Source organism: Botrytis cinerea, chromosome 1 (assembly GCF_000143535.2).
Source record: "Botrytis cinerea B05.10 chromosome 1, complete sequence".
Taxonomy (NCBI): domain Eukaryota; kingdom Fungi; phylum Ascomycota; class Leotiomycetes; order Helotiales; family Sclerotiniaceae; genus Botrytis; species Botrytis cinerea.
Genome location: NC_037310.1, coordinates 627,424 through 655,083, shown reverse-complemented (window position 1 = coordinate 655,083; position 27,660 = coordinate 627,424). Strand labels below are relative to the sequence as shown.

At 41.9% G+C, this 27,660-nt stretch overlaps 7 protein-coding genes across 10 annotated transcripts; 4 read left to right on the top strand and 3 right to left on the bottom strand.

Moving 5' to 3' along the window:
- Window positions 1-648: 648 nt before the first annotated feature.
- On the top strand, window positions 649-2,259 carry BCIN_01g01670 (hypothetical protein). The gene is made up of 2 exons (XM_001555589.2): window positions 649-958; window positions 1,004-2,259. Exons 1-2 carry the CDS (start codon window positions 949-951, stop codon window positions 2,044-2,046), a joined length of 1,053 nt encoding a protein of 350 aa, XP_001555639.1. The 5' UTR covers window positions 649-948; the 3' UTR covers window positions 2,047-2,259.
- Window positions 2,260-2,338: 79 nt separating this feature from the next.
- Window positions 2,339-4,764, top strand: BCIN_01g01660 (hypothetical protein). The gene is made up of 2 exons (XM_001555588.2): window positions 2,339-3,097; window positions 3,156-4,764. Exons 1-2 carry the CDS (start codon window positions 2,588-2,590, stop codon window positions 4,440-4,442), a joined length of 1,797 nt encoding a protein of 598 aa, XP_001555638.2. The 5' UTR covers window positions 2,339-2,587; the 3' UTR covers window positions 4,443-4,764.
- Window positions 4,765-14,087: 9,323 nt separating this feature from the next.
- BCIN_01g01650 (hypothetical protein) lies at window positions 14,088-17,611 on the bottom strand. Its single transcript, XM_024690255.1, has 2 exons — window positions 16,134-17,611; window positions 14,088-15,949 (listed from the first exon to the last, which is right to left on the bottom strand). The coding sequence occupies exons 1-2, from the start codon at window positions 17,131-17,133 to the stop codon at window positions 14,466-14,468; spliced, it is 2,484 nt and encodes an 827-aa protein (XP_024546023.1). The 5' UTR covers window positions 17,134-17,611; the 3' UTR covers window positions 14,088-14,465.
- Window positions 17,612-17,971: 360 nt separating this feature from the next.
- On the top strand, window positions 17,972-20,825 carry BCIN_01g01640 (hypothetical protein). Its single transcript, XM_024690254.1, has 11 exons — window positions 17,972-18,595; window positions 18,651-18,696; window positions 18,746-18,776; window positions 18,829-18,880; window positions 18,929-19,103; window positions 19,158-19,249; window positions 19,302-19,305; window positions 19,350-19,853; window positions 19,920-20,080; window positions 20,181-20,456; window positions 20,566-20,825. The coding sequence occupies exons 1-11, from the start codon at window positions 18,368-18,370 to the stop codon at window positions 20,728-20,730; spliced, it is 1,734 nt and encodes a 577-aa protein (XP_024546022.1). The 5' UTR covers window positions 17,972-18,367; the 3' UTR covers window positions 20,731-20,825.
- A 6-nt stretch (window positions 20,826-20,831) lies between these two features.
- BCIN_01g01630 (hypothetical protein) lies at window positions 20,832-23,044 on the bottom strand. Of its 2 annotated transcripts, none has more exons than XM_024690252.1 (5): window positions 22,514-23,044; window positions 22,280-22,456; window positions 21,877-22,220; window positions 21,424-21,823; window positions 20,832-21,349 (listed from the first exon to the last, which is right to left on the bottom strand). In XM_024690252.1, the coding sequence occupies exons 1-5, from the start codon at window positions 22,917-22,919 to the stop codon at window positions 21,057-21,059; spliced, it is 1,620 nt and encodes a 539-aa protein (XP_024546020.1). In that variant the 5' UTR covers window positions 22,920-23,044; the 3' UTR covers window positions 20,832-21,056. The 2 variants fall into 2 exon arrangements, with proteins under 2 accessions (XP_024546020.1, XP_024546021.1); XM_024690253.1 differs by having other exon boundaries at window positions 22,382-22,456.
- Window positions 23,045-23,199: 155 nt separating this feature from the next.
- BCIN_01g01620 (hypothetical protein) lies at window positions 23,200-25,727 on the top strand. Of its 3 annotated transcripts, none has more exons than XM_024690250.1 (7): window positions 23,200-23,824; window positions 23,873-23,929; window positions 23,985-24,052; window positions 24,103-24,170; window positions 24,224-24,508; window positions 24,602-24,678; window positions 24,803-25,727. In XM_024690250.1, exons 1-7 carry the CDS (start codon window positions 23,641-23,643, stop codon window positions 24,808-24,810), a joined length of 747 nt encoding a protein of 248 aa, XP_024546019.1. In that variant the 5' UTR covers window positions 23,200-23,640; the 3' UTR covers window positions 24,811-25,727. The 3 variants fall into 3 exon arrangements, with proteins under 3 accessions (XP_024546019.1, XP_024546017.1, XP_024546018.1); XM_024690249.1 differs by having other exon boundaries at window positions 24,602-24,697; XM_024690251.1 differs by having other exon boundaries at window positions 24,224-24,543.
- A 39-nt stretch (window positions 25,728-25,766) lies between these two features.
- On the bottom strand, window positions 25,767-27,659 carry BCIN_01g01610 (hypothetical protein). Its single transcript, XM_001555579.2, has 3 exons — window positions 26,607-27,659; window positions 26,247-26,534; window positions 25,767-26,141 (listed from the first exon to the last, which is right to left on the bottom strand). The coding sequence occupies exons 1-3, from the start codon at window positions 27,200-27,202 to the stop codon at window positions 26,033-26,035; spliced, it is 993 nt and encodes a 330-aa protein (XP_001555629.1). The 5' UTR covers window positions 27,203-27,659; the 3' UTR covers window positions 25,767-26,032.
- Between the last annotated feature and the right edge of the window lies 1 nt (window position 27,660).

The window sequence follows — 27,660 nt, the reverse complement described above, 5'->3', positions numbered from 1 at the left end:
AAGCTTTTGAAATTGATTATTTTTCTCAAACCTCAAATATCCACTTTGTACCAAAATGAGCATCTCTAAGTCCCCAAATGTCACATTTTGCGACGAGCTTTATCTTTCTGGGGAGAATTCATGAGAGATTCTGCAGTTGAGCGTCAAAAGCATATTAGACACTGAGTAGTTGTAAGATGTTGAAGATGTCGTGTTGATTTCTTTCGGGGCCTGTCGTAATTCATTACTTGAAACATTTTGACCTTCATAATGATGCAACATCATAACAGCTCAACATATTAATCTTGTGCTTTTCATTATCACATGACCGAGACCGAGTCACATGGCAATTCACGTATGCAATTAATTCCTAAGTAAGACATTAACCTGCCCTTTGAATACATATATGGTTCTTATCTAAGATTCTAGAGTAAAGTATGAGATTTTCTGACGAGTCTCGAGCATATTTTCTCATAGGTAAAGCTCCTCTTCTTCTTGCTTCCCAAGCACCATTTACTCATTCATCATCCGCAACTCCGCAAACTACAATTTGAAACCATACAAAATAAATTTTCCCTACCATTATCTGTCCATTCTACTACATATAGACTCTCTAGAAGGAACGATTGATTCTTGTTTGGAAGCACCTTCCATTTGGATCCAGTCAAAGGCTTCACGTTCTCTCAAAATCTGAAATCCAAAACATCTGTCTCTGATTCACCTTTCTACACCCTTTCTCGTAGAAATCAAGAGAAACCATCTCCTCCCAGCTTCCACATAGATCAATTGAAGGAACCAATATCGCTTTTCATGATTCAATTTTCATTCCTCTTACAAAGTCGGGCATTTCTGACACAACATTTGTATTGTTGATCGAAGATTCAACCATAAATTCACGGTCCGGAGAAGAAGCCATATTGGCCAAGCAGAAAACTGGATAAGCCACTGATATCGATATTAGAAGAAGTCATGTCGCGAAGTAAGAATGGTTTCAATCTGGGAGACGTTTGCTAATGCGCTGCAGCCAGCATCAAGAACCTAGCTTTTCGAGACGGAAAGAAAGAACAGTCCAATGTCGAGCTTTTGAATCGACAACGGCCAGAGAATATCACACGAAACAAAGTTATGTGGCAAAAAAACATACTTCCTGGAGGCCGAGCCGACTGGGTTATAGTTGGTTTTAGTGCGCCAGTACTCATCGAGAAGAAGATTGAAGCGCAGGTTGATGCCAGAGGGATTTTTGCAGAAAGAAATCAGAAGGATTCTGGAGATCTTATATCTGCCGCGGTTCCAATTGAGCTAACAAGTAAAGTCGAGAATGCTGTACTGGATTTGCTTGCTGGAAATGAATATTCAAGAGAAATGGGTGGAAATACGGTGGTGAAAACGGATGCAATCACCATGAAAGTTGACACCAAAGAGGTCATTACTCTCGATAACGAGAATACATCTGGGCAAAATTGCGGATCGTCAGAGTCTGGCGGAACTTTTGAGAATAATGAGGAGTCTGAAGAAAGAAAGGCTATCTTAGCAAATGGAGCCAAACCGATGCCATTGGAAGGCAGATGCGACGGCAAAGCTCCACCCAGGAAAAAAGAACTTTTCAAGTCTCAGAGTTATACGAGTTCGGCGGCGCCTCATAACTTACCTAGTGTATCTGGGAGAGAAAGTAGAGACATCGAGAGGGATAATAGAGATTTACATTTGAGAACGCAGAGTAATCAGGAGCCAAGAGCCACATGGTTAACTTTAAGCCCCAAAAGACGACTCAGCAATCCTCAGTCACGAATTTCATCATCCGCATCAGCACCAGCAAGGAGACCACATCCTGCAGAAATCATAAGATCATTCCGAAGCAATTTCTCTACGAGTTCGAATAACCTTGGGGCATTGTATTCTCCTGTCTTTAATACACAAAACTCGAAGGCACGCCTTACTACATTGACTTTGCCAAGAACTAACCAATCCATAACGAGAAGACCCAAAACGACAATAACTGTCGCTTCAAGAATGATAACACATGCTTTGGGTGTACGAGCTGTTCCTAAAGTGCTGGAATCTAAATAGACTTTATTTTTGCATGAAGAAACATTTGGAAGGCTTTGAGAAGGCTCGAAAGACTTGTTGATACTGCATGTATCACAATCATGTTGGTGTTGGGTGTTCTTTCTCTTGCAGTCTGAAGATTTGCAGACAATTCCCAAAGACTGCAGGCACAGGGCTTTTAATTGAAGATAGATTTTTCAAAAATAGCAAGAATGATTATTACCATTTAATCCAGCGCTCCTGTTTCGAAATGCACTAGAAATGATGATTATTATAATGTGTCCTGTTTCTGCTTCTCTTTCTCACATGCAACGACCATCAATTTTATTATTTTTAGAAACATTCATCTTTGATTCGATATTGTATAATTCCATTTATTATTATCATTTAACATTGGCCTTTTATCCCTATTTTAACCACAGTCCAAATTCTCATCAAGAAACAATTTCCATCAATCAAGTTTTCGGTTTCAGTATCAGTAACAGTAACTCTGACAACGAATATATACATGCGACGAGAAGTATCTGTATTGCTCATAAATCTGGAATTCTAATACCTCATCATGATGTCAAATACAGACCAGACAATGGCAAAGTTTAGCATGGCATGCTCGGCACTTTTTTATGGTGTTCAACTGGACGGACCCGCTAAGAAGTTTGAGACGCCGCCAGCTGAGTGCCCTTCCGACCTCCAGATTCAAGGAGATTCTACTTGGGCTTACGATTTACCGAGAAATGAGGGTGAAGATACAAAGGGGTTCCAAGATACCGAGAAAAGGGAATCCAGGGAAAAGTCTTCCAGAAGAAGAGATATTAGCAGAAAAGCTGCCAGAAGAAAATTCAATAGAAAACAGTTCTTCAAAGGAATGCATTCCAGATCGAGGGGCCTAAGGGAAGAAATTCGCAGAGAAAATATCGACCAAGGTACCAAGGTTCATAAAGACGCATGCGATCTGTGTTGGGATGATAAGATTGAAGAAGATACGACAGTATTTAGGAATGTGCATAATACAGAAGTTGATATTGCTGAATATGGTGCATGGTCCTTACCTAACTTCCTATGGACACAATTGGTATGACAATATGCCTCGTTGAAATTTCCAGAAAGCTTCAATTGCTAATAGAATAAAGGAAAATAATTATTCTGAGACTACGAAGCTATCCAGGATGTTATGGAAATATTGGGGAAACAACGGTAGAATGTTTACGAACACACCTTTGAATTGTCTCCACGCCGTCACACCAAGAGATGTGATGTCATACACGATTGAAGGGCTCAACGAAATTGTATATTCCAGGGCTGAAGGCCATCCTTTCGAATGCGAAATCTTAAAATACCTCAATTCCGAGACACTTTCTTTCTTTGCACCTACTAAGCGCCCGATTGACGTTGGGGCAGTCGAAACATCAACGTGTCCAATGGTTAATGAAGGATTAAAAAAGTCAGGATCATCTATTTCCATCGAGACAGCTCATAGTCCTTGGAGAAACCTAAGCTCTTCAACAGTGGCAGCCCTTTCTCCATCGCTACAGATAGATATAAGAACCTCTCATATTTACGTCTTCGCAGTTGCGCTTAAATACTTTATCTCCAAGTACGTTTATTCGCGAATTGGCCTCACACCGCATACTTTCTGTAGGCTCAATCAATTCCTAGCCTCTTCAAATGTAACACGAGATAAAGAATGGTACGTTGGACTCTCAGACCGATGTCAATGCAAATTGGAGGTTCATAATTGGTTGGAAGAGTTCATCCATGATATCAGCTTTCAAGATCTCAGAGCAGACAGATTAAAAGATCCCAGACACCACAGTAACTACGCCAAAAACATACATGATGGTAAAACAAAAACTCCCCTTTATGTGATTTCTCGTCTCTATCTAAAGTTCATCGCCAAAGAGTGCTTCGGTGAACAAACCAGACCAATGGGAATGATTCTACTTCAGGCGTTCGCCATGAAGTGGATGCATTACACGACTCTACCCTTTGATGAAGATGACTGGGAGTTCCAGGAAGTCATTTACAATTTATCGCGCATGCCAGTTAAGGATTTGTCGGATTATTTAGAGAAAGTGCTTTGTAAGAGGGTCAAAAGACTTATTTCAGACCCCACGAGTGGATCATCCCTAGTCAGAGACTCAAGCAGCGGATCATACATCCCTAATACAAAACCGCCTGTCACACTTGGGGAGGTCGATGCGCTCCCAGAACTAATTATTCCACTATACTCCGTTGAATCAGACGACAACTCATCTGAGACCGAGATAAAAAGACCATCATCACCTCAGAAAATCGTCATTCTCCCCGAGAAGACGGTACCTGTTCATCGTAATGAGGACGATGATTTATCGCCGCCAATCGCACAAGAAACGCCACCCGATGAGAAAATCCATCCCCATACTGAATCGCCGATATGAAAAGTCAAAGATAGCCCTCAAGTTTTTAGCTTCTCTTTCGATCAGAACGAGGAAGTAGCTGAGGAGTGTATAGAGCTTGTAGACGAGGGATTCGATTGATTTCAGCAGGGCATGTCACGTTTTTTTCAACATCTCATGTATGCTATTGGTAGGAGAAGACATTTTAGAGTACAGCGTGGATCTATTGGAATTGAATGAAACAGCGCTGCTCTTCATTTTGTTCATTTTGCGCGCGGTTCAAAGTAGAATCACACGGGCACATGAGCATATTAGCGGGTTCCTGTGTAATTAAAATTAGTTGAAGTAATAGCGAATAAGAACAAAATTTTGTGAAAAGAAATGATTTTCTTCTGGTAGAATGGATGTTTGTATGTGGGTATGATTGTGGATGCTGAATGAACAATAATGTGAAAGGATGGGGGAACTTCGGGGTTCGTTGTTTAGGGGATTCTCGGTTCGAGTGACCGCCTTGAGTTTGATTGTTTATGCAAAAATGAGTGTCTAGACAGATTGAATTGTTTGTTGGGTGATAAACAAGATAAATCCTTCTAAAAAAAAATTTAAGGGTGGTGTTTCTCAATGCATGAGGCTGGGGAGTGTAAGGCTGTGATTGTGGAATCATGAGATAAGCTGGAGATGGGATGGTGGTGCAAGAATGGACTGGAGAAAATCGCAAGGAATAATGATTCATTTGGTTTAAGTATCACACATAAGATTGATGCAATAAGTAACATATAACAAGAGAGTAACTGATGATTATACTTGGATGCAGATGATGAAACAAAAATACGTTGATATATAAGGTCTCCCATCAGTCACAGGTCTTTCACAAACAATCTACGAGAAATAAACTGTACTGTATGTATGAACTTGGTTTGTGCCCCCTCACAGATAGACTCTGCCTTGAGCATTGTTAAGTTCAATTCAATCTGCAACAAGCAACATCTGATGATTCAGACAAAGAGATATGGAAGATCGTCAATTGTGAGAATCGATGGTACTTGAAGCTGTGGCTTCCCTTTTATGTTTGAACAACTTTGCTTCCCATTTGCAATTAAGCTTGCTATGGGTGTTTTTATATCCAAATTCAATCTGCATTAAGTACCATGTTCTGAGGCTCAGGGAGTAATAATTGGGATATTGCTGTGAGGATCCATGGTACTTGATGAGTTGGGGAGGAAAAGAAAAGAAAGGAAGAAAGAGGGTGAGAAGAGAAGTACTTGAGCAGAGAAAATTGGATCCGAGAGACTAGTACGAAAACAGATCTATCCAATGATAAATAGAGAGGAGAAGAGGCTTAGCAAGGGTAGTGGTCTGATTTTTATCTGCTTTTTCCACGCTAGGGAAGATTGGGAATTCTGCCGTTTTTGAATCCTCTTTGATCTTTAGCACTTCTAGCAATTTCAGATTTCCCGCAAAATATAACAACGATCAAAAAAGTCTTCTCCTCTTCTTCCCCTTCTTCCTCTTCTTCCTCCTTCTTCCATCTCTATACCAGAGATGTTTTCTCGACTCCTAATATGCAGAAGATGATGGAGAGGACGGAGCACAGCGCCAATTAACTCGATTACCATAAGTGCTCGGTCCTCTCGAGGTGAAACCAATTTGAATAGGTATGTGAGATCGAAGACTTCCAACTTTATTCCATCACTGGCCTTCACTCATCATCATACCTATATTAGATGCCAGATAGTGATCGAAATGGTAACTTGCTAACAATTAATTCCACTTCAGCGACGACCTATCTCATCGCCGAAAAAGCATTGGAGAGGCAGGGCAATCACAAGTCCCTGATCTCTCAAAGTGAAGCAAACACAAAAAGGTATGTGAGACCGAAAGGTTCCTCAGACTTATTCTCTCTCCCTTCAATATACCAACATTATCCTTGATCAGTAGGATCTATTATCTACTGGACATGTATACTGAGATTTGTTTACTAATGGTGAAATCTATCTTAGAACTCCCCGTCTTTTTGCGATACTTAAAGCGTAATCGGAGAGGACGGAGCACAGGAACATAATCTCTCAGCTAAAAGAGGACGATCCGCACCTACATACATGGTGTGCTGTGCTCCGTCCTCTCAGAGTGAAACAAATACAAGGTATGCGAGAATAAAATCTTCCCCGCTTACCGTTGTTGTTTGCCATCGTCGTTTTCGACAACCGGGGAAACCTGAAAGTGATCATGTACTAACACCTAATTCTCTTCAGATCTTTGAGAAGATAAGACAACACGCCTAGAGTGACCGACCTCGGTCTCACCAATCGCAGGTGGCGCCGAGATTATCGGCAGGTATGTTCATCCAATCTCTCCTAATTGAAGCTGAAAACTCTACTAACAATATGAATTCACAGGTAATCAGATGACTGGAACAATGCGATCATCGATAAACCATGGTGGAGTGGGAGCTGGTTCTCTATAATTGGAAGAAAAGCGAGTTCTCGGCAAATGGAGAACTGGCTCCTGCTCCTGCCTAGCTTTCTCCATCGATGATGCTATCGTCGATAAGCGGTGGCGGAGTAGGAGCCGGTTCTCTATGGTTGCTAGAAACTAGCAACTATCACAGATTTTGAGGGAACTAGCTCCTACTCCTGCCTAGTTTAACCCACAGGCCTTGGGCGTATTGATGAAAATCATCAGTCACTTGTGGCTGATGATGGCTTTTCTTCTCCGGAAGTGAGCTGACGTGGCTCTCCGCATTCCAGCATTTAGTTTTGACCGATGGCCTTGGAAGTAATGAGTTACAGCCTGTTGCTCGGAGTGAGAACAGTGTTTATAGAAAGAGGAGGTCTGCTGGGAGATATGGTGGTGGTGTGTTTTGTGCGAGCTCCAGGTAGACATTTTCTTTTTGCTCGAGCAAAGTCGATGCTTGCTGACTCTATATTGGTAGACAAGGAAATTACTGGGAGAAGAATTCTGCGTGGAGATATGGTGGTGGTATGGTGGTGTGGTGGTGGGGGATTCAAGTAAGTTTTTTCTCTTGTCCATTCTCCCTTCTTTCGATCCACTCAATTCAACTTGATGTTCGTGACAAGACTAACCCATTCAAGCAGAATACAATGGTGGATTCCGACACAAACGATCTTCGACCAGAGAAATTTGCTAAAAAGGTTCGGACTTCTCTTCCAAGTTCAGGTCAAAAGAAATCTTCCGATTTTCTGGTCTCCAATTCTGTGAGAACGGAACAAAATGATACTACCCGCAATACAAATCCTCGATGACGGTGAACAAATCACTAATGCATCACTGGCTTTAGCTCGTATCCAGACTCCACTCGCTAATATTTCCACCTGGGCCAAAAGCAAAAAGATTTTAGAGTCTTACAACTAACGAGCTCGACCCAGCAAGATCAAGGTTGGAGCCCGCACTGCTGTTTTAAAGATCCTAGAAAGATCAAAGTCGGCGCCGTCTCTGAAGTCATCGTGCTTTATACCCCCGCATTGTAAGTAAATCATTTGATGTCATAAGTGAACAATTTCTGACTGTTTCAGCAGCGCTCTAAAGCCTTGTGCAAGGCTTTGGTTACCAAAAACTGCGAGATGAAGCTACTCCGATGGTTCACCCGCGAGAGTAAACTGACCCAACTGGCCCAATATTGAAATACAATCTGCACGATAAAAGCCAGTTGGTGAGTTATCACAGCAGTTGCAGTTGCTCCCAAGCCATGGGCTACCTTCTCGTCAATTGCAAGCTACTTAATTCATCAACTTGGCTCAATTTTGCTCATCTTTAGCAAACTCAAGTTGCGCGGCTGTCTATCTCATTGGCATGAGCAATTCTGAATCTTGGTGGTTCACAGTTCTTGAAAAACTCTCGGGGGTGCCGATCAACACACGCCCACGTCTCATGGACGAGAGAGCTCAGAAACACGAGGGCCTAGAATCGCGAACTTAAAGCTTTACCACAATCAACACCAGCATGCCATCTAAATGTCATAGGTAGATGACACAAAAAGACTCTTTGCAGACTTCTTGGGCTCGACCCCAAGAATTCAAAGTCATACAGTACAGCCTAGAGGATCTCAGATGGTATGCAAGAACTTGGAGCCGCTAATTTAGGTTCTCATCACGATCAACACCAGCATGCCATATTATTGACATAGGCAGATGATGTTGGCGGTGATTGGAAATCACAATTCAGACCATGAAAATTGTGGCGTGCAATGGTATGCAAGAGCATACTACCGGGACCTTGGAATTTTACCACAATCAACACCAGCATGCGACCTCATACAGGGTGGAAAATGATTGGAGATCATAATCCAAATGCTACAGATTGTGGTGTGGGCATAATAGTCTTGCCTGGTGTTCACACCTACATCGAGAGCTATTTCCTGCGGATCAGACAGAATGCTCCAAATCTTCCGAGGTATCACGATTAAAACCAGCAAGCCATTAAGATATATAGCTTGCAAGCCCGATGCGAAGAGTATGCCAAGTTACAATGTGACTTGGTTCAGCAGCAAATCCGTCGTGTATGCAAGCTAGTACCAAGTCACATTGCAACTTGGCATATTCTATTTTGTTGTCATATTTTTGTACATTAGTTCATTAGATAGTGATGTATCTTGTTATCTTTAGCCACTTCAGCGTGCACAGTGATGATGGCGGTGTTGCTGGTATAAAAAAAATTGAGTGTACTTGTATTTTTGCTGTTTTGGTAGGCACACTCCTAAGAAACTCATTTCCACGCAAATATTTTTGTGATAGATTGGCTAATAGTTTTACAGTGTTCTTTTGAGGGTTGTTTGAGAAGATTGAATCAATTGAGGCAGATGATAGGGCTATAATCCACCGTCAATACTTTGGGCTCTACTGCTCTTGGGAGCATCAGGTCCAACAGAAGCCCGAAAATGATCGCAGAAAATGCGCCTTTCTCTGCTCAATATTTTTTGGTGGGTTCAGAAAATTGCGATTATTATCAAGGTTGCTAATTTATGGATGGTATATAGTTGTATCAAGTTGGTCACTAAGCTGCACGACTTTGCTTATGAATTGTTTCCTCAAAAGCTTCAGTGGCAGCAGCTGAAAAGTCTCGAACTCAACGCGACAATAGGACCCAAGTATCTCCGACTCAAGAGGAATGCAACCGCGTAAAAGCATCAGCCTCCGTCGCAGTCCTCGCGAAGTAGCTACACGACTTTGCTTACGACACGATACCACTGGTGATAGCAAGTACTTAGGGATGGCTGCTGCCAACAGCAATTAGGGGCACCCTCCCCACCCAAATTTATGGGATAACTTGAACAGTGAGGCAATAAAAATTGCAATCAGCAATAATTCTTGATTTATTCTTGAAACGGTACAATGACTAATCTCAAGTATCCGTGTAGCAAGATGTTGCGCAGATCGTTGTACGAAACGATCTCCTCTTCCAAATGCACCCAAGCGTCGTAGGGTCGTGTCTCGCTCAGAGGCTCCTCGCCGTCGCAACGGAGAATCTACCATTGGGCAGCACTAGGATGAGTTAAAAATCATACCCTAGTTACAGCGATTCAACATTCAACTTGCGAAGCCAAATGACAGCGAGACCGAAACTGTTGTCAATTACCGTCGCTCACAAGTACCACTTGTTCCATACAAGAGCTAGCATATTCACTATTCATATAGTGGAAGCGAATATTGTTGAGTGGCGTGATACTGATCGAGCCTCACGCTGTGGGAGATGTAACTGAAAGAAAATCAACTTAATGGAAAGGGGTATCTTTGCATAAGGGCCACATTAGTTGCAGACAGAATAAAAGAGCTTTCCGTTGAACAAGCCAACTATTATTAGCCAAGCCCTTCTCATTGAACAGTGATAATTCGATTCTTGTGCGTTCTCTTTAATTTGTAGCTATGCTGTTGCACGGAACTGGGCAGCATCCTCGCTCTGGGGTACATTGACGAAGAATAAGTTGTAAATATGTTTTTTGTTACCACGATGTATGCCATACATTCAAATTAGTACTGGGCAGTTTCCATGTGGGATATATACCGTAAGTCTTAACAAAATTACTTACCGTAGAAAATTGAAAGTTAATTGACCCAAATATTGCATGACTCGTTGATCATGAGAGCCAGCCAACATGTGAAAGTTCTATGAATTTTTTACATTCTTTGAGTTCGAAGACACTTCAGTACTGTTTCTACGACTAACAGCGATGAAAAGTGTACATATTGCAACCGCACAACAGCTTCCTCATCTACTTGACCTTGATCAAGCAAAAATGGAACTGAGGTAATGGCCGAGAGCGCATACAGCTATTATGAACAAGCTAGCCAAAGTTATACAAACAACTTTGAGTCAACGAACTCCAAAACGTATTTTGAACGCATCAGCGACCGGCCATCATCTCAGTTACCGTCGAGATTAAGGAACAGCTTCCATTCGGATAGTTGGAGATGCCGTCACTCCTCTTACACAAAGCGCATACAAGTGAGGATACTGCAGAGTTTCAAGTGGCCCTCAGGACGTCAAAAGAAGCAATACTAATTTTTATGGAGACTATATCCCAGCTTCATTGTCCCAAGAGATTTCCGTAATTTCCCTGAATCATTGCCTGGTCGCAAGTGCACTGAGCATCTCAATCCAAATTTTCCTGCAACTGCCAGCAATGACAGACCCATTAACTGATGAACGATCGATGAAGCAAGAACTGAGAGGGAGTATAAAGCCTTCAGGTTAATATCTTAATACCATTCCACTAATTTGTTGCTCGCTTTTGATTCTTGCTCTGTTGGAAGTGAAAATTGACCGTCCGTCTTGCGAAGAAGACACCAGAAGGCGCCGAGGCCGCTTCAGTTTCATCAAGAAGGAGTTTCAAGTATCAAATAACTCAATGCCAAGGTCATGAGAACATAAGAAACTCATTAAAAACCAGTCTGGAGGTATGCATACGGGCGATAGCCACCGATGAACGCTTCTCACAACTGCCATCACTCGTGGTCAACACTGAAACAGAAAACATAATTGCGATGAGTTCACCTGCAAAATGATCCCAGTCAGCCTGTGCAAGGTCGAGATCTTTGAAATTTGATCTTCTGATTGCTGAACTTTTGCGGCTTGCTTGTACTGCTTATCAACAAGACTAAACGTGCTTTATAATGCTACCAAAGACCCCCTGCATTCCTTGCTTCGGGTAATTATGTATTCATAACTGGATCCAACGTAGTTATTGATGGTAGATATGGTTGGCCGGAGAGTCATTTGTTCCGGTTAGTATTGATCTATGTCGTGTGAATAGGTGTCGATGATAGCTTAGTTGGCGTAGACGAATTTACAAAGGGCTTGCGAGCTTTTTTGCATGTTGCCAAATTACCTATCAAAGTGACATTTTGTGTTGTATGAAAGGTTCGTGTTATGGAGACCTTGTAGGGCTTGGATGAATGGGTGATCATACAGGTGTCAAGGATTTAGTTTACATCCATGTTCTTACCTGTATTTTACCAATTTTCCCGCACAAAAACACTTCTCTCCACTATGAAACACTGAAATTGTTTTTAAGACGAAGGCTCGTCTTGAGTTTTTGTAACAACTTCACCCAAACATTCCCAAGCCTCGTCAAGTTTTTTTAATCATAGATCTCCGAGAAACGGGGGTATATCCCGGTCATGCTTCTTGCTGATTGGAGTAATTAAGTGAGCATCATGTGGTCCTAAATACTACCAGGACAGATCCACATTTGTTCTTTGAAGGTGTTCTAACAATAACATTAACAGATTTCTATCCCCATAATATAGTAAGGAATCTATTCATCCTGATATCGATGCATGATAGTCGTCTTGCTAAACCCTTTTTAAGCCTCGCTTTCTAATCCTGGATCAACGTCGTCCCACAACTCAGGTAATTTGTTCACTTGGACTAACCATAAGGATAGGGGATAATGGTCTTTGAATTCGGCTTTAGGCAAAGGTTTGTATGCAAGATCACGGGAAGAATTCTGAAGAAGAGAGAATGAGTTAAATATTGTGAAGAAAGAACGTGTAGGATTGATGATTGAGGGACCTGTGAGGAAATGCGTGAATGGAGATTCGGGATAGGGCGTTTCGTTCAAAAGAGTTTTGGTACTGGAAAGATAGTTTTGGGGATCGTGGACGGTTGGACAAGGCGTAGTATACAAAGACTGCAAGTGGTGGAGCGAGACATGCATATTGATAGTGTACCATAGACAAACATCTAGAAAACTTTAGCCTGTATGCTCAAGACATTTCGATCGATAATTCAAAAGTACTAACCAGCGCCTCAATCTATAAGAATAATATCAATTTTCTCATTTTCGAGGGTTTTAAAATTAAGAAGCTCTGGAAGGCTTTTGTGTACAAAGTGGTATGTGGATATCACATCTTCCAACATGTATTTAGCACTAACTTTCGGTATGAGACAATGATCTGCCCAAATAATGGGCTAGTTTCGAAGCAGACACGATTGAGCGACATGAAGAAGGAGAAATCTTCGGTTAGTAAGTCTAAAATCCGAATATATATGACGGAAGTGTCCTGAAACTCAAAGAGCTATATGTTTGATGAATTCGCCGAAATTGATGATCAAACAGCAAAATATTCCAAGAAAAGGAAGGCTAGCAGTCCTTGATGATAGCATATTCTGCGATATATATGTATACTTCTACCGGTCAATATTAGTCTAACTTTATTATTCTGTTGACTATCATAAATAAAACATTACCTAAGTCATATAATCTATCTATCTCGATGGTTAACAAATTTCATATATAGTAGTATCTCAATGAGTAGTTATATCTGTAGACAGAAGCAAATGATAGGTTTACCTTCTTAATAAATCCCTGTGATGACAAAATTAACATTTCAGACAAAAAGAAATTCAATATAAATCCCTATACAAATTTCTATTGTATGTATTACAATATCGATATGTATATATATTCGTTAATAATAAATCAAATCAATATCTTTTGAAACTCATTTATTATTAAATTTTAATAGAAAAAAAGAAAAAAAGAAAAAAAGAGCTGTAAAAGACTTTAGAGATTTGAATATTAGGATTATAGGAAAAATAGACAGAAGAGTATATATATAAGAGCTAGGATAAGATTAAAGAAATAAAAACAAGCAAGTATAAGGGCTAGAGAATAGATGAAAGATATTAGTCAAAAGTTTAAAGAGGAGTAAAAAGTAAATCATTTATATTTTTACTAATTTATTCTATAATAACAAGTTTTACTACTATTCTATACTATATAAATAGAAATCCTAAACAACTCTAATCTATATTCATATTTATCAATTATTAATCGAATTCAATATAAATAAACGTTTTATTGAAAAATAATTGTCTTAAATTATAAAAGTTAGAATTAGCTTTCCAAATTCAAGAAACTTACTAAGACCCTATTGATTAAAATAAGCTTCGTGATATATAGCGACTTACATTAATCAGATTAATTTATCAAAAACGATTTATTCAATATCTAATAAAAGTATTAAAGATTTTGTTGCACTGACGAAGCGTTCACTTCGTCAACCAATGATTCTGCCACCACAGGGTTCATTCACTGATTCATGTTGTTTCATTCCAAAACACAATCCATTCATCGCAATGCTAAACAACTTGTTATATAGGTACACAGGTCTACGTATCTGTGGTTCATGGCTAAACATAAATGAAACTTCGGAAACAAACCCTTTATAACAGTTCATCGATCGGCCTCCTTCTCATCGTCGGTCGTACGCGTTTCCACTGTTATTTCAATCCTTTCTGATTATCAAATCTCATACGAAGTTGCATGGCAAATTTAAGTTGTGAATACGAGAGAAAAAACTTCATCATTTCAAAAATTTCCACCATGTCAATACATAACAACAACAATTCTCAAATTCCCTCCCAAGAAAGCTTTCCTATTTGTCAACGCACATTCGCTTCCCAGTGCTACCTTGTGATTTATTTATTGAAGAAAGAACCCGAACACTTCACCGGAGTGTGTTTATGGAGTGGCTATAGAAATCGAGTTGGCACCAATAGCAGAAGCCACAGATGATTATTGGTTGTGTTGGTTGCTGCTGCCGCTCACTTCTTCTTCTTCTTCTTCTGCTTCTTTTTCTTTGCAGGCTGCTCTGCAGACGAACTAGCGGGTCTTTTTTTACCCGTCGCGTTTCCAGCCGGGGGACTTGAAGCCTGAGAGTTCGGATCTGGAGGATTGGCAGAAACCACTTTAGCCTTCTTACCAACAGGCTTACTTACAGGATCGGGAGGGTTTTTTGCAGGATCGGAAGGGTTGTTTGAAGGATCGGGAGGGTTTTTTGCAGGCTTGGGGGGCTTGTCATAGCCCAAGTTCTTTCTCATTTCAGCCAATGAATGAATCCACCTAACTGGATCAAGTTCAACCCCCCAGGCTCGATCTAATGGCTCAAGATTATCATCAGGAACCCTGCCAATCCGACCTTCATAATCGATTATCCAAGTTGCAGGATTGTTGATGTCGCCTTTACCTAACTCCATCACTATTTCTGTTGCAAAAAAAGGGGGCATCTTAGGCGGACCAGCCTCTTTTGCAATATCTACTAGGACACGTCTCATAGGTAGAAAGTTACCAGACTCAGCCGGTTTACCCACTTGATTCCCCGAAGGTTTAACCACCTTATCTGCCTTTTGATCATGCTCCACAAGCTTTGCTAACATACCGACCTTTGTTCTCCCATAATCTTTTGCGACCATGCCTCGAGCTTTGCAGTGATTTCTTAGGTCTGTTATTTTAAAGTCTTCCACTTTCATAGTTGGTCTATACTTGTATTTGGGATCTGATTTATTGGAGGTACCTAAGAGATTTTGTTTACCAGGCGGCATCGAAGTGCTTGGTGTTTTTTGGGTACCTGAGGCTGCAATAGGAATTCTCTCTGGGAGCTTCCATGCTCTTTCCAAAAACTGAAGATTGCGAGGTTTGACTCTTCCTCTTGTTCCGTCTATTCTTATCATCCGAGGGTACAAATTCTTGAGCGACTCTTGTGTGTCTAATAGAAATTCGCCATCCTCGAATTGGAAGCCTCCCACAAACTTCTTTGCTGGGTCATTTGGATTAGCGTATCTTGCATTGATCTTCGTGGTCGGCTCAATGGTACGGTGAACTAAGAAATCTTGCCATGGACCCTTGTCATCTACTATGACGCCAGTTCTCTTGATTATATTGGCAGCTGTTGCTCCAGCAGCATCGTGTGCTTTCCTGAGAGCGTTCTTCACAATCATTTTCAAACTCTTCAGTGGTGCAATTCCGATTGCCCCGGGGGTTTCAACATCAACCACAAAAAATGGGGTTCTTTGCACCCACATGTAACCGTCGGGTGCATCTTCATCCGGAGCTACCGTTGGCTCTCTAACGAAGCACCCAGAGTATAATCTGAGCTCCCTGGGATCTTGATGGTCTTCAAGGTCGACATGATATCCTTCAACGTCAGCTGTAACAATCCAGACTGGTTCATTCAAATATTCATCTATATCATCTCCAAACCACGAATTTGCTTCAGCAATTAAGCCTTGATCTAAGTCCCTATGCAATGCTTTTAAAAATTCATAAGGGTCAGCAACTACTTTTCAAGAGATATCGAAGAAAAAACGAGAAGTTCAGGATGTGTGAAAAAAAAGGAGAAGAGTCCGTGCATAAAAATGAATGTAGGTTATTCTTCATATTGGGAAATGTCATTGGGTATAGAAAAAGCGCAAAAGGATGAACTGGCTACTAACTTGAGAATCCCATCCAGTGGCTCAAATGTTCGACTTTCTGCATCCGATGAAGTGAGCCCGACTCACTTTCCCAATTGTCATTATAGAGCCACATTATTGGGCGCAGCCCCACTCCAAAATCCTGGGCTGATGTTGGTACCCTGTACCCTATATCCCATACCTTATTAATGGGATCCCATCGAACATTGTAGCCATGTGTGATATGCCCCTGAGTATAGTTTGTTCCGTACGTTCTGTTCAAATGTATGAGAAGTGAGTGGAGGACATTGACATCATAATTGTCGACCATATTTGGTACTATCCCTGTAACCTGTCTCATAACCTGCTCTTCGCTAAGTGGCTCCCCTTCGCTATCTGCAAATACAAGAATATTCTGAGGCCTGAGAAATTCGATAACATCCTGATAAAATTGTGGACCCGACCTATACAATTGCAAGTCTTTGGCAGTTGGATTATCTGCCAGGGGGACAGGTGTGCCCTCGGGAGCCGAAAGATCTCGAAGTGCATTATAACTGTAAATCAGAGCATGAAGACCACAGAGATGACCTCCGCCAGATGTTGATACTGGATGAATTCCCGAAGCCATCAACGGTAATAAGTTTGCCCTGACTACATTATTAAATTGGATATCAACAGGGGCAACTCTGGCAGCAGATGCAGCTGCATCTTCTTCAAGTGGTGGCGCATCTTCCCATGGTCCTGATGGCTTCTGATTTGCCTCATCTCCTCCATATCCTTGTGGCTCATCTTCCGGCCCTGGAAGCGCCAGAAGATTCTCAGCTGCTTGAACTGCCGCTGCTTGATTTCCAACTGCATTACCCGCCGCTAGTAGATCTGCCGCTAGTAGATCTGCCGCTAGTAGATCTGCCGCTTCTTTGTCTGTCGCTGCTTTATCTGCCGCTGCTTGATCTGCCGCGGAAAGCGGTCCAGGTATTTGAGCTTGGGGCCCTCCCGGACCGAAGAATGAGCCTGGTACCCCTGGTGGTTTTTTTGCCCCCATTTTGTGTGGAAATTATCTTTCAATTGGTATATGAAATATGTTTGGCTCGTAAATAAACAGCCTTCACTGGATCTATGCCAAGTTGTCATATCCTAAAGCACATTCTTCATAAGTCGTTGTGAATCAAGATTTTGTATTCATTCCATCTCTTTGTTGGTCTCCCGGACACCCCTTTATTTCGCGAATGCTTCGTTTGTTAGTACAGTCTATAAAGAAAAATTAGAGCATAGATTCCGCATTTGGATAAGTGAAGCGCTGAATTCTTTCAAAGGAGTTGTAAATGAAAGGAAAAGTGGTTAAGATTAATTGTGATTGTGGTGTTAGTCGCTCTTGGCCTTGGCCGATTTCTTCGAAATTTCGATGTTTACTAGGAGTTCATGTTGATTTCGCAGTAATAAGTCACTAAGTAATGTTAGAAGACGGGCTTATCGATTGATTGACTGATGTCGATATTTGTTTCTGAAGCAGAGCAATCCCCACAGTCCGCCAGTCTCTATGGCAAGCCATGATCTTGAACAAAGTTATATATAGCCTTTTTTTTTAATAAAAAATCCCAACCACGCACACGCTATTGGTCATGGTATTTACAAGAGTGAAATACTGGATTTAGTGATAATTGGTTCCCGTTACTTGGCGCAACTTGGCGCAGTTTTGAATTTCACACCAAAATTCAATCATTTGACTTTAGATGGTGTGAGGTGCTGGTAAGTTTTGCTCCCGATAGCTTGTGAAAATAGGTTAATCGGCGACACTAATAATAACAACATTTAAAAATGTTCTCCAAAAATACTTTGTTAGACGAGTAACATATCGTTGATATGGCTCAATACATATTTACGGTAATCTAATTTGATGCACGCAGTATAATTGAGCTCTCTTCATCGTTTTTTTCAATAGCTGTCAACGAGCTATCTTTCCACGTATCACGGCACGAACAACCATCCACAACGTCAGATATAGTTTATAAAAAATTTCACCTGTTTCAGAATCCGGTGGAAGGATAAACGCACTGGCGGGGAGCGGATAGCGTTTTGTTTGAAGGTCCGGCACAATATGAGATATGGGTGGTCAATTCTGTCGCAAGGCGACGGCGCAGTGTAATCACTCCGCCCCCGTTCCGCCCCCGTTCCGCCCCTGATTTGTTATATACCAAAATATTTAAAGTAGCTGCGTTCTTTGGCACAGTGACAAATATTTTGATCTTGGCAGTTCTTTTCTCCACGCTAATATTAATATGAATGCCCAAGAGTCTGGAAATCGAGGCATCTCATGTCGCGAGTCGATTGAGAAAGGAAGTGTCCCTGAAAGATATGCTATTGATCTTAGGGGTATAGAAATTAGTAGGAATGATTCGGATATAGCTGAGCAGCAATATGTCACGGGCATGAAGCTCCGTTTGATTGTATTTTCTCTGACTTTGGCTTGTTTCCTCATGACATTGAGCTCATCGGTCCTGGCAACGGTTTGTGAATAAGTCTTCCTATCCCACGGTTTTCTTTTACTTAATTTTATACTAGGCAATACCACGAATCACAAGTGAATTTCATTCTGTGGAAGACATAGGTAAGACGCAATGCTTGGGGTTTTCATTCTTTCGACTAAAAGTTTACAGGATGGTACGGAAGTGCTTATCTACTTTCAAAGTGGGTTTGTATACTCATGCGAGAGAACCACAGTACTGATTCTTGTGCGTAGCTGCGCCATGCAACCACTAAGTGGCAAACTTTATACCTACTTCTCCCTCAAAGTAAGTCTTAGAATTCTTTAGCAAATGCCCAAATTACTGATGGTTTAGCACACATTCCTTTGTTTCCTTGTAACATTTGAATTGGGTGCATTGATCTGTGGTTTGTCAAAAGATTCAGATATGTTGATTTTAGGAAGAGCAATTCAAGGGTGTGGTGGATCTGGTATTCTTAATGGTGCTCTCACAATTCTTGCTGCTGCTGCTCCCATCTCAAAACGGCCAAGTATCCTACTTTCCACCCTTGCATATTTGTATTTTTTTCTAATCCACATACGAGTTCTTCTTGGTATAATAATGTCTACTGCATCTATCGGACAGGTTATCGGACCTCTCATTGGTGGTGCATTAACTCAACACGCTTCTTGGAGAGTGAGTAAATTCAACGGCTCTTCCGGTGGTTCCTTACTAACGAGTTTTCTAGTGGTGTACGTATAACCTTAATCATTCAAGATAGCCCTAACATCACTAGGCTTCTATCTCAATCTACCCGCCGGCTTTCTAACTGCTCTTGTTATCTTCTTCATCCATATCCCCAGCATTCACAACCCCGTTCGCACTTCATGGTCTTCAAAAAAGAAATTCCTAAACCTCGATCCATGTGGTTTTATCCTCTTCACATCCACAATCATATCCTTTCTTCTGGCTCTCGAATGGGGCGGCTCTTCCTATTCATGGTCATCAGCTACCATTATCGGTCTATTCTGCACTTCTTTTGTTCTGTTTCTGTTATTCCTGTACTGGGAATACAAGTTAGGAGAAAATGCAATGATACCACTCGATATGCTAAAGAAGAGAATAGTGTATAGTGGATGTTTGACGGGAATGCTTAATCAAGGAGGTCTAATAGTAATCTCGTATTATTTACCGGTTTGGTTTCAGACCATCAAAGGGGTTTCGCCCACGGACAGCGGGGTGAGAACGCTACCGACTTTCTTGGCGACTATTGGGAGCTCGATTATAGCGGGGAGTCTGGGTATTTAATTGTTTTCCGCTGTGATGTTTTAATTTTGTGTAAGAGATATGACTGATGTGTGAATAGTTTCTCGACTAGGATACTTTACCCCTTGGGCGATAGTGGGATGTGTATGTTCAGCCATCGGATCTGGTTGTATGAGTTTGCTTAATGTCAATACTGAGGCCGGTGAATGGATTGGCTTTCAGATTTTGGTTGGTGCTGGACGCGGAATGGTTTCGCAAATGGTATGCATGCATCCATCTGTCACTGATCTCTCAATTATACACCTGATGTCCCGTTATTTCTTCCTATTTGATCCTTACAAAGTTACTAAGATTCCCTTAGCCCATAACAGCAATCCAGAATTCTCTTCCTGCCACAGATATTGCCATTGGCTCTTCCCTTGCTACCTTCTCTGGCTACTTTGGTAGCGCAATTTTTCTATCTTTCGCCTCAACAATCTTCACAAATTCTTTGGCGAATGAACTGGCTATATATGTGCCAAATATCGATACAGAAGCCATTGTAGCAAGTGGTGCTACAGAATTGAGGGATTTGGTAAAGGGTGCGGAGTTGGAGGCGGTACTGATAGCATACAATGAGAGCTTGATCAGATGTTTTGTGAGTCGCTTCTTCTCTTAGCCAGTTGGTTTTTCTCGGCCCGGTGGATGTGAGACGAGTGTTTAAAAAATAATGGATGTGAACGAGTAGCTCATGAATCATACATTAGTATCTTGCGGCCGGAGGATCAAGTGCAGCATTCTTGTGCAGTTTTGGATTGGGGTGGGGGACGGTGAAGAAGAAGAACGAGAAGCAGGAAGGCGATCAGGAAGGGTTAGAGGATCCAGCTAAAAACAAGAGTCCGGAGTCCACAGTGATGGAGGGAAAAGCTTGAAAGTTGGCGAGTTTTAGAGCGCTTGGGCTTTAGCCATGTATTTTCGGGATAGCCACTATATATATCTCTTGGATCTTGTCAATAGAATATCTTCAAGAACATGGAATCACATTCGATCAAATTGGGCCCAGACAAAAATCTGTTCTGACCGGGCAGATCTGCTAGCTTCCTGAAAGTTTGCACCTGTATATACATAAGAAGAGCACATGTATCGGCGACCTTGGTTAAATAACGAATGTACAAATCCAGCCCTCATCCCCCCCCCCTCCACACACCTCATTCTTTTCCATTAGTGAAGCAGTCGGCCCATCTTCTCAGTTCCACTCTCATCTTCTCTTGAAGACTAACTCACACCTTGGAATTCCACTGGTAAAATGATCCTTTACGTTGCCAAAGAACTCCTCCTCATCAAACTTTACATTCTTCGGGAACGATACCTCATACTCAGCTATCGATCTCCCGATTACAGAACGCAGTTCCATCATCGCGAGACTTTTTCCGATACAATTGTAAACACCCATAGAGAATGGTAAGTATGCCGCCTTGTTGATGATGAGATCTGGACTCGTTGTCCAACGTTCCGGAATGAATTTGTTTGGATCCTTGAAGTTGCGAGGGTCTAGAATTAAGAGTTAGAAGTTCAGCATGGAGAGAGTAGAAAGAATTAGACATGAATAGAATTGAAATAATTACCACGATGAAGTTGCCAAGTTGCGAGGCTAACAATAGTATCGCCGGGTATATATACCGTTCCAATAGTCAGTCCTCCCTTGGGAGTGACCCTCTGAGAGTTGAACGTAACAGGAGCGTACAATCTTAATACTTCTTGAATGATACCATCAAGTAAAGGAGATGATTTTCCATTAGCAAATGTACCATCTTCAAATACAGATCTCAGCTCTTCGAAAAGTCGAGCTTGATATTCTGGGTAATGGGCAAGGTGAATGAAGATTGTCGTAAGGGCTGATGCAGTAGTATCACTGCCTGCTCCAATGATTACGCGTGAATCCCCGTTGAGGAGAGCGCGTCCAGCGGGAGTGTTTTCCGTATGTTGAATGAGATGACCCACTATATCTGGCTTGGGATTCTTCATCTGTTGAATTGTTAGCCCATCCATAGTTGATCGGGAGGATCTGGAAATCGAACATCTCTTCGTGCCTCGACCTGAGAAGCCGACCAATCATTAAACTCCTTCATTGGACCCCCAATAAAACTTATCACGTCAATGACTGTGAACATCCATGGAATATGAACCACCGCTGCAAGAGCAGACATGCCAGATTGAATGTTATCGAGAACTTTCTTGGCTGCTACTGTTTCTTTCCCATTCAAGAATTCAGTGTGGATACCAAATGCCAATGCACTCATTACATCGTAACTGTATTGAACACATAGCTCATTAATCACCAATGGATCTTCAGCACCTTTTGACAAGCGAGCCAGAAAATGTGTGGTGAACTCTTCGACGCGGGGTCCGTAATCAGTAAGAGCTAGAGTTTAATCGTCAGTCACATGACGTTCGGAGAATAAAAGTGGACAATTCAAATACATTGTTTAAAGGCCAAATCCCAGATCTTTCTTCTTTTTCTGTGGAAGTCCGAGTTTCTCGTCGTATGCAAAGATTCTGGGGATGTCGAGCCATAGAACGGACCTTTGTGCAACTTGGATGAAGCGCCAAGAATAACACTAATGGCTGCAGGATCGAAAAGTATGAGTTCGCGAGGTCCTTGACATGAATCAACTCTGATGCATCAAAAAAGTTGCTTCTTTTGGATGTTATTACCTGTCCTGACATAATCCCCATACTCCTCCTTCAATTTCCCAGCAACTTGGTACCACCTTACTTTTGATTCGACAACTTTTCCTAAACTCCAGAATTTGGAGAGCCTGGCACCAAAGGGACCGGGGAAGTTTCGCAAGGGATGGAAAAAGGCGCGATAAACAAGAATGTTTGTCCACAGCGAAAGAATCGTCGTCGCGACAAGGCTAAAAGCAAGTCTCTGAGCTTGCCAGAATGTTAGGACATTGGCATGGTTATCATGTTGAAGCAGAAGCAGTATCGAGAGAACCACATCAGATGCTATGACCACAAAAAGAATGGAGAATGGATAACGATCAAATTCCCTGTTCCTGACGATGTTGTGGAACAATGCACCTGCTGCAATGGCTGTGACATACAAGGTTGACATTGTTGCTATTGGCGACGGTTTTATCCAACAAACAACCTCGTTGTTAGTTTGCAACGAAGAAAAGCAAAAGAAAAGGGAAAATCAATCATGCAGCGATAACTTGGACCTCAAAATGCGTCGTCCCCAAAAAGGAAAGTGGAGAATGTATGCACGTAAGCATGCACGTTGACAGCAGGCTCTCTTCCGTATGGAAGAGCAATGTGAGTCGTGACCTTTTCTTTTCTTTAGATGACGAGCGAGTGGGGTCTGACTATTTTTCATCACAACCTATCTGGCCGTTGTATAGTCTAGAATGCATTGTTCTTTTTCTTCTTGCAATTCAGCTCGTTTTCATTCAACTAGTATCAACAACTATTGATATGGTGGAATTCGTGAATTCATTTCCGATAACTTAGGCTATGCAGGAGAGAAATATCAGCTCCACATCGGGCCAATCATACATACTATTTCAGCTGAAACCCATGTCGTTATTCGCCTGCCGAGTCCCGGGTCTCACATACTGTCCAATTCTTTTTTGAAAAAAGCAGCATCCTCTGTATCCGACCATTAGACTACCATCTATTGGAAGATGTTGACCGAATTCGGGATGCCGACGGTGATGATCAAGAATCGAAATCCTTTCTTGTTCTGACATATAGTCAAGAATGCGTCCCCCTTTGAATCTACTCTTCATCGAGTATGAACATTCTTCCAAATAACATTCAAAGCACGAAGAGCAAATATGTCAACCGGACTCCTTCCAGCGCCCCCTGGTATAACACCAAATTTCAGTACATCTGCTCTGTCAAGTACCCAGGTAGCTTACATTATTGCATATACCATTACGCTTGGCCTGGCTAGTAGTACTCTTGGTATCCGATTGTACACTAGGATTAGTATCATGAACTCTTTTGGTTTGGATGACAGTAGGTGTTTTGTCTATGCCGGACGACGAGGATGCTGATCTGGGGTAGTTGCAATTATTCTTTCATATGCATGTTCAATTGCATATTTTGCTATCACTATCGATTGTGGGTGACGGGCCAATTCATTGGAAATAGAACAACGACGCTGATTGATGGCTAGGTATGAGATATGGATTTGGTCGACATCTATGGGAAGTTACTGGCGAACAGATGGCGCACTATCTCACAGTTAGTCCACGCTTCTCAATTAATACCCCGTCTTTTACTCACCGACCTAGAAACTCAGCCCTATGGTAGCTACCTACGCTTGGGCCCCCGCATTCACCAAATTATCTATTCTCATCCTGTAAGTTTTTCCCCAGGCAATGTCAGAAAGTCGACGAACTAAGTGCTCCTCAGCCTTTATCGACTCAATCCAAGCAAGTATTTCCGTATAGGTTGTTGTCTCGTCGCCGGGATAATCATAACCTACACTCTCGCCATATCTCTAATAATAGCTATACCATGCGTTCCCACGAACCCCGAGAATGGTGAATGCCTCAACCAATGTGGGCTCTGGCAAGCAATCTTCAACATTCTCACAGATGCAGCCATTCTTTTACTTCCATCACATATGCTGTATCTTTTGAAGTTGCCGCTGAGGCAGAAATTGGCGGTTGCATCGATTTTCTCGACGGGTATTTTGTGTGTTCAATCCCTCTCCTTACTCCTCAAAAACTGTTTGAGAACCCCTTTTCACGTGTATTTGGAAAGTTTTGCTAACATACTTCTTAACAGTGTGATAATAATATGTATAGTCCGCATAACATACATCATGGCGCTTCAGGATAATCCAGATGTGCTATACACTCAAGGTAGAGCAGCAGTATGGTCGTTCGTAACCCTCTTTCTTTAACTATCTTTACTGGACAATCTTGCATCTGATCTAAAACTTCCCGCACACCAAATTTCAAAGACTAACCCAGACTTCAACACCAGATCCGTAGAAATAAACATTGGCATTTTCTGCAACACCCTTGTGGTTCTCCGTCCTTTCATCCGTCAATACTTTCCCGGTCTTTTCTCATCCCATCTCATCTCAGACGACGCTCGTCAAACGCCCGACCCTGAAGCAAATCTCGAATCTAGAAAGCGAAGAATTGGCAAATTGAGGAAGAAGAATTCGTTAACTCTTACAACGATGGATCATCAGATGAATACAATGGATAAACAATCGGGGATAATGAGAGAGTATGAAGTAAGTGTTGAGAGAAGTGGAGGCGAGGGAGCTAGCAGCGTGAATGTCGGGAGAGAGAAGGAGAGAGAAGATGAAACGGAGAGTATGGAGGGAATGATTAGGCGTGTGAATGTGGATGGAAGTGATAGGTTGTAATGGGCGGATGAAAAGGATAATGATTTGATCGATCGCTGGTAGAAATGGAAGGAAAGAGAGGAAAAGAATGAGTCCGCTCACAGACAGAGATAAAAGAGTGTCGCAAATACTTGTGTGCAAAAACAGCAGATTGTCTGCAAGACTCTCATTCGGAACATGGGCTTCAACAAGATACGAAACAAGGAACCCTGATAAGATTCTCGAAAATTCAACGAGGACGATGGGGCATTGCGACTTTTCAGAAAAACAGCATGAAAAGATACAATTGAATAGGATGGGTTAAAAATAGGCAAAACACAAAGCATAAAGTGCTTGATGGGGTAATACCGCGAGTTACGTATTCTGGATTGAATATTTCGCACGAGTACTTAATTATTCGGAAATGGATGGATATGTAATAATTTTGGGGGATATTTGAAAGAATAAACATATTTTTAGGGCAGAGAAAAAGAGATTCAATTTCGAAATTCGAGTAGTATGATGGGTTTCGTGAGACCGGTGTAGTGGCTGTTCCCTTTTTATAAGTATGCAGGTGTTGGGTAATGATAATTCTTGTTTATGATCTTCTCATGTACCACTTGGCGGATTTTTTTGATGTCTGATTTGATTATATATGTTTTTTTCCCTCTTTCTCGATTCTGTATTGTTTCAAAGGAGATAAAATATACGAACAGCTGGACGGGTACGGTTTCAATCACACTATACATAGTTCCAATCTAACAACTGGTAATCACAGATCTATCCGCGCCACTCGACGCTCTAACAGAACTCCGAAATCTAGAAACAAATTCTTTCTTCCAATTTTCCATCTTGATTTTGCCTCGAGAACTTTACCGTTAGTTTGAGGAAACGCCGGGTTGAATCTTCTCCAGTTCCGTCATCAATTGATCCCATACCTTCTTCTGCAACTTCATACCTTCAGGTCCTCTCACAAGTGGGCCGGTCCTATAATTAGCATTAGCAATGTTTACTTTCAGAACAACCCATCATCCACTTTTACACTCTTTCACTCGGACGAAAAAGGAAAGAATAGTAAAGAGAGCTACATACTCAGCCACCAAACAATCCGCCATATATTCCCCATGACTTTCCTCCCCCGCTGCAATTCCCGCCACCAAAGTGCGACTCCCGGCTTCCGTGCTGCGCGCAAGCAGAGCACTCAAGAGCCATTTCTTGAACTTATCAAACCCCTGATCTTCGCGATGGAAATCGGATTTGCAAGCTCCGGGCGTCATGCAATTGGCAATGACTGATGGAGATACAGAATCGGAATCCCGTGTAAGTTTCTGGGCGAGCTCGCGGACTCCGAATACTTGAAGAAGCTTCGTGGTGGCGTATCTGAGAAATGTTAATCTTTGGCCTATAGAATGGGAATTTTCTGAGCTGGTGTAGAGATCTCCGATGTCTTACCTTTCCAAATCGAGTTCGGATGTCTTCTCATCATTCAACGCCTTGAAAATCTCCTTCTCTTTCGCCTCTTTGAACTTGGCAATAAAATGCAAATCCGAAGCCACAATCGAGACTCGAGGTTGAATATCGAATTCCTTCGCTGACTCTTTCAGTTTCGGTAATAGTCCGAAAACCAATTGGAAAGTCCCAATCACGTTTGTCATAACCGTGCTTTCATGGCCTTCCACCAACTTAAAATATTTCGTCATAATCCCCGCATTAGCAAGCACGGCATCGATCCTGGGGAGCTTATTGGCTTTGGAGCAGAAATCTTGGATCGAAGATGGAGATTGCATGTCTAGAGACCAAACTTCAATGCTGGATTCTGGACGGCCGGTACTTGCTAGGATGGATGTTTTTGCGTCTTGACCTTTGGATTGAGAACGCACGGCGAGGATTAGAAGGTGGGCATTAAGACGGGAGACGTGACGAGCGGCTTCGAGACCGAGTCCTGTGTTGGATCCGGTTATGATTATGGTTTGGTTTGTGAAGTCGTGGGTGGGGATAGGGAGGGTGACGAATAATTGGGAATAGAGGAAGGAGGTGAACCAGCCCATGTTGATGATTGGAGTAAGGATACAAGAAAATCAAACAATATGTCCAAGTCCGCAAGTCACTGCCGGTCTCTGATAACAGGTATAGAAGTCTATAAAAGATAGATGAAGGAGGATATAATGAGAACCGAGAGAGGTACATCGTTAGTTGTACATCTATATATGTGCCAACGGACCAACAACAACCAGGGATACATGGTGTCATTTGCGTCATCATACTCAATTTCGTACAACTAGTACTCCTGCAAACACACAGATTACAGATTAACAATCAAAAGCGGACGAAAACACGGACGATATGTCTGAGAAGTACATAAAGTCTTCAGCTCGGATGCTTATGTAATGATTCGAACCAATCAGACAATACTTCGGACGAAACTTCGGACGAAGTCATTTTTGTGCTTAGGATCTAGTCTCGACGAGGTTAGCGCATAGTCATCCCCCTTCTGATTATTCGCCCA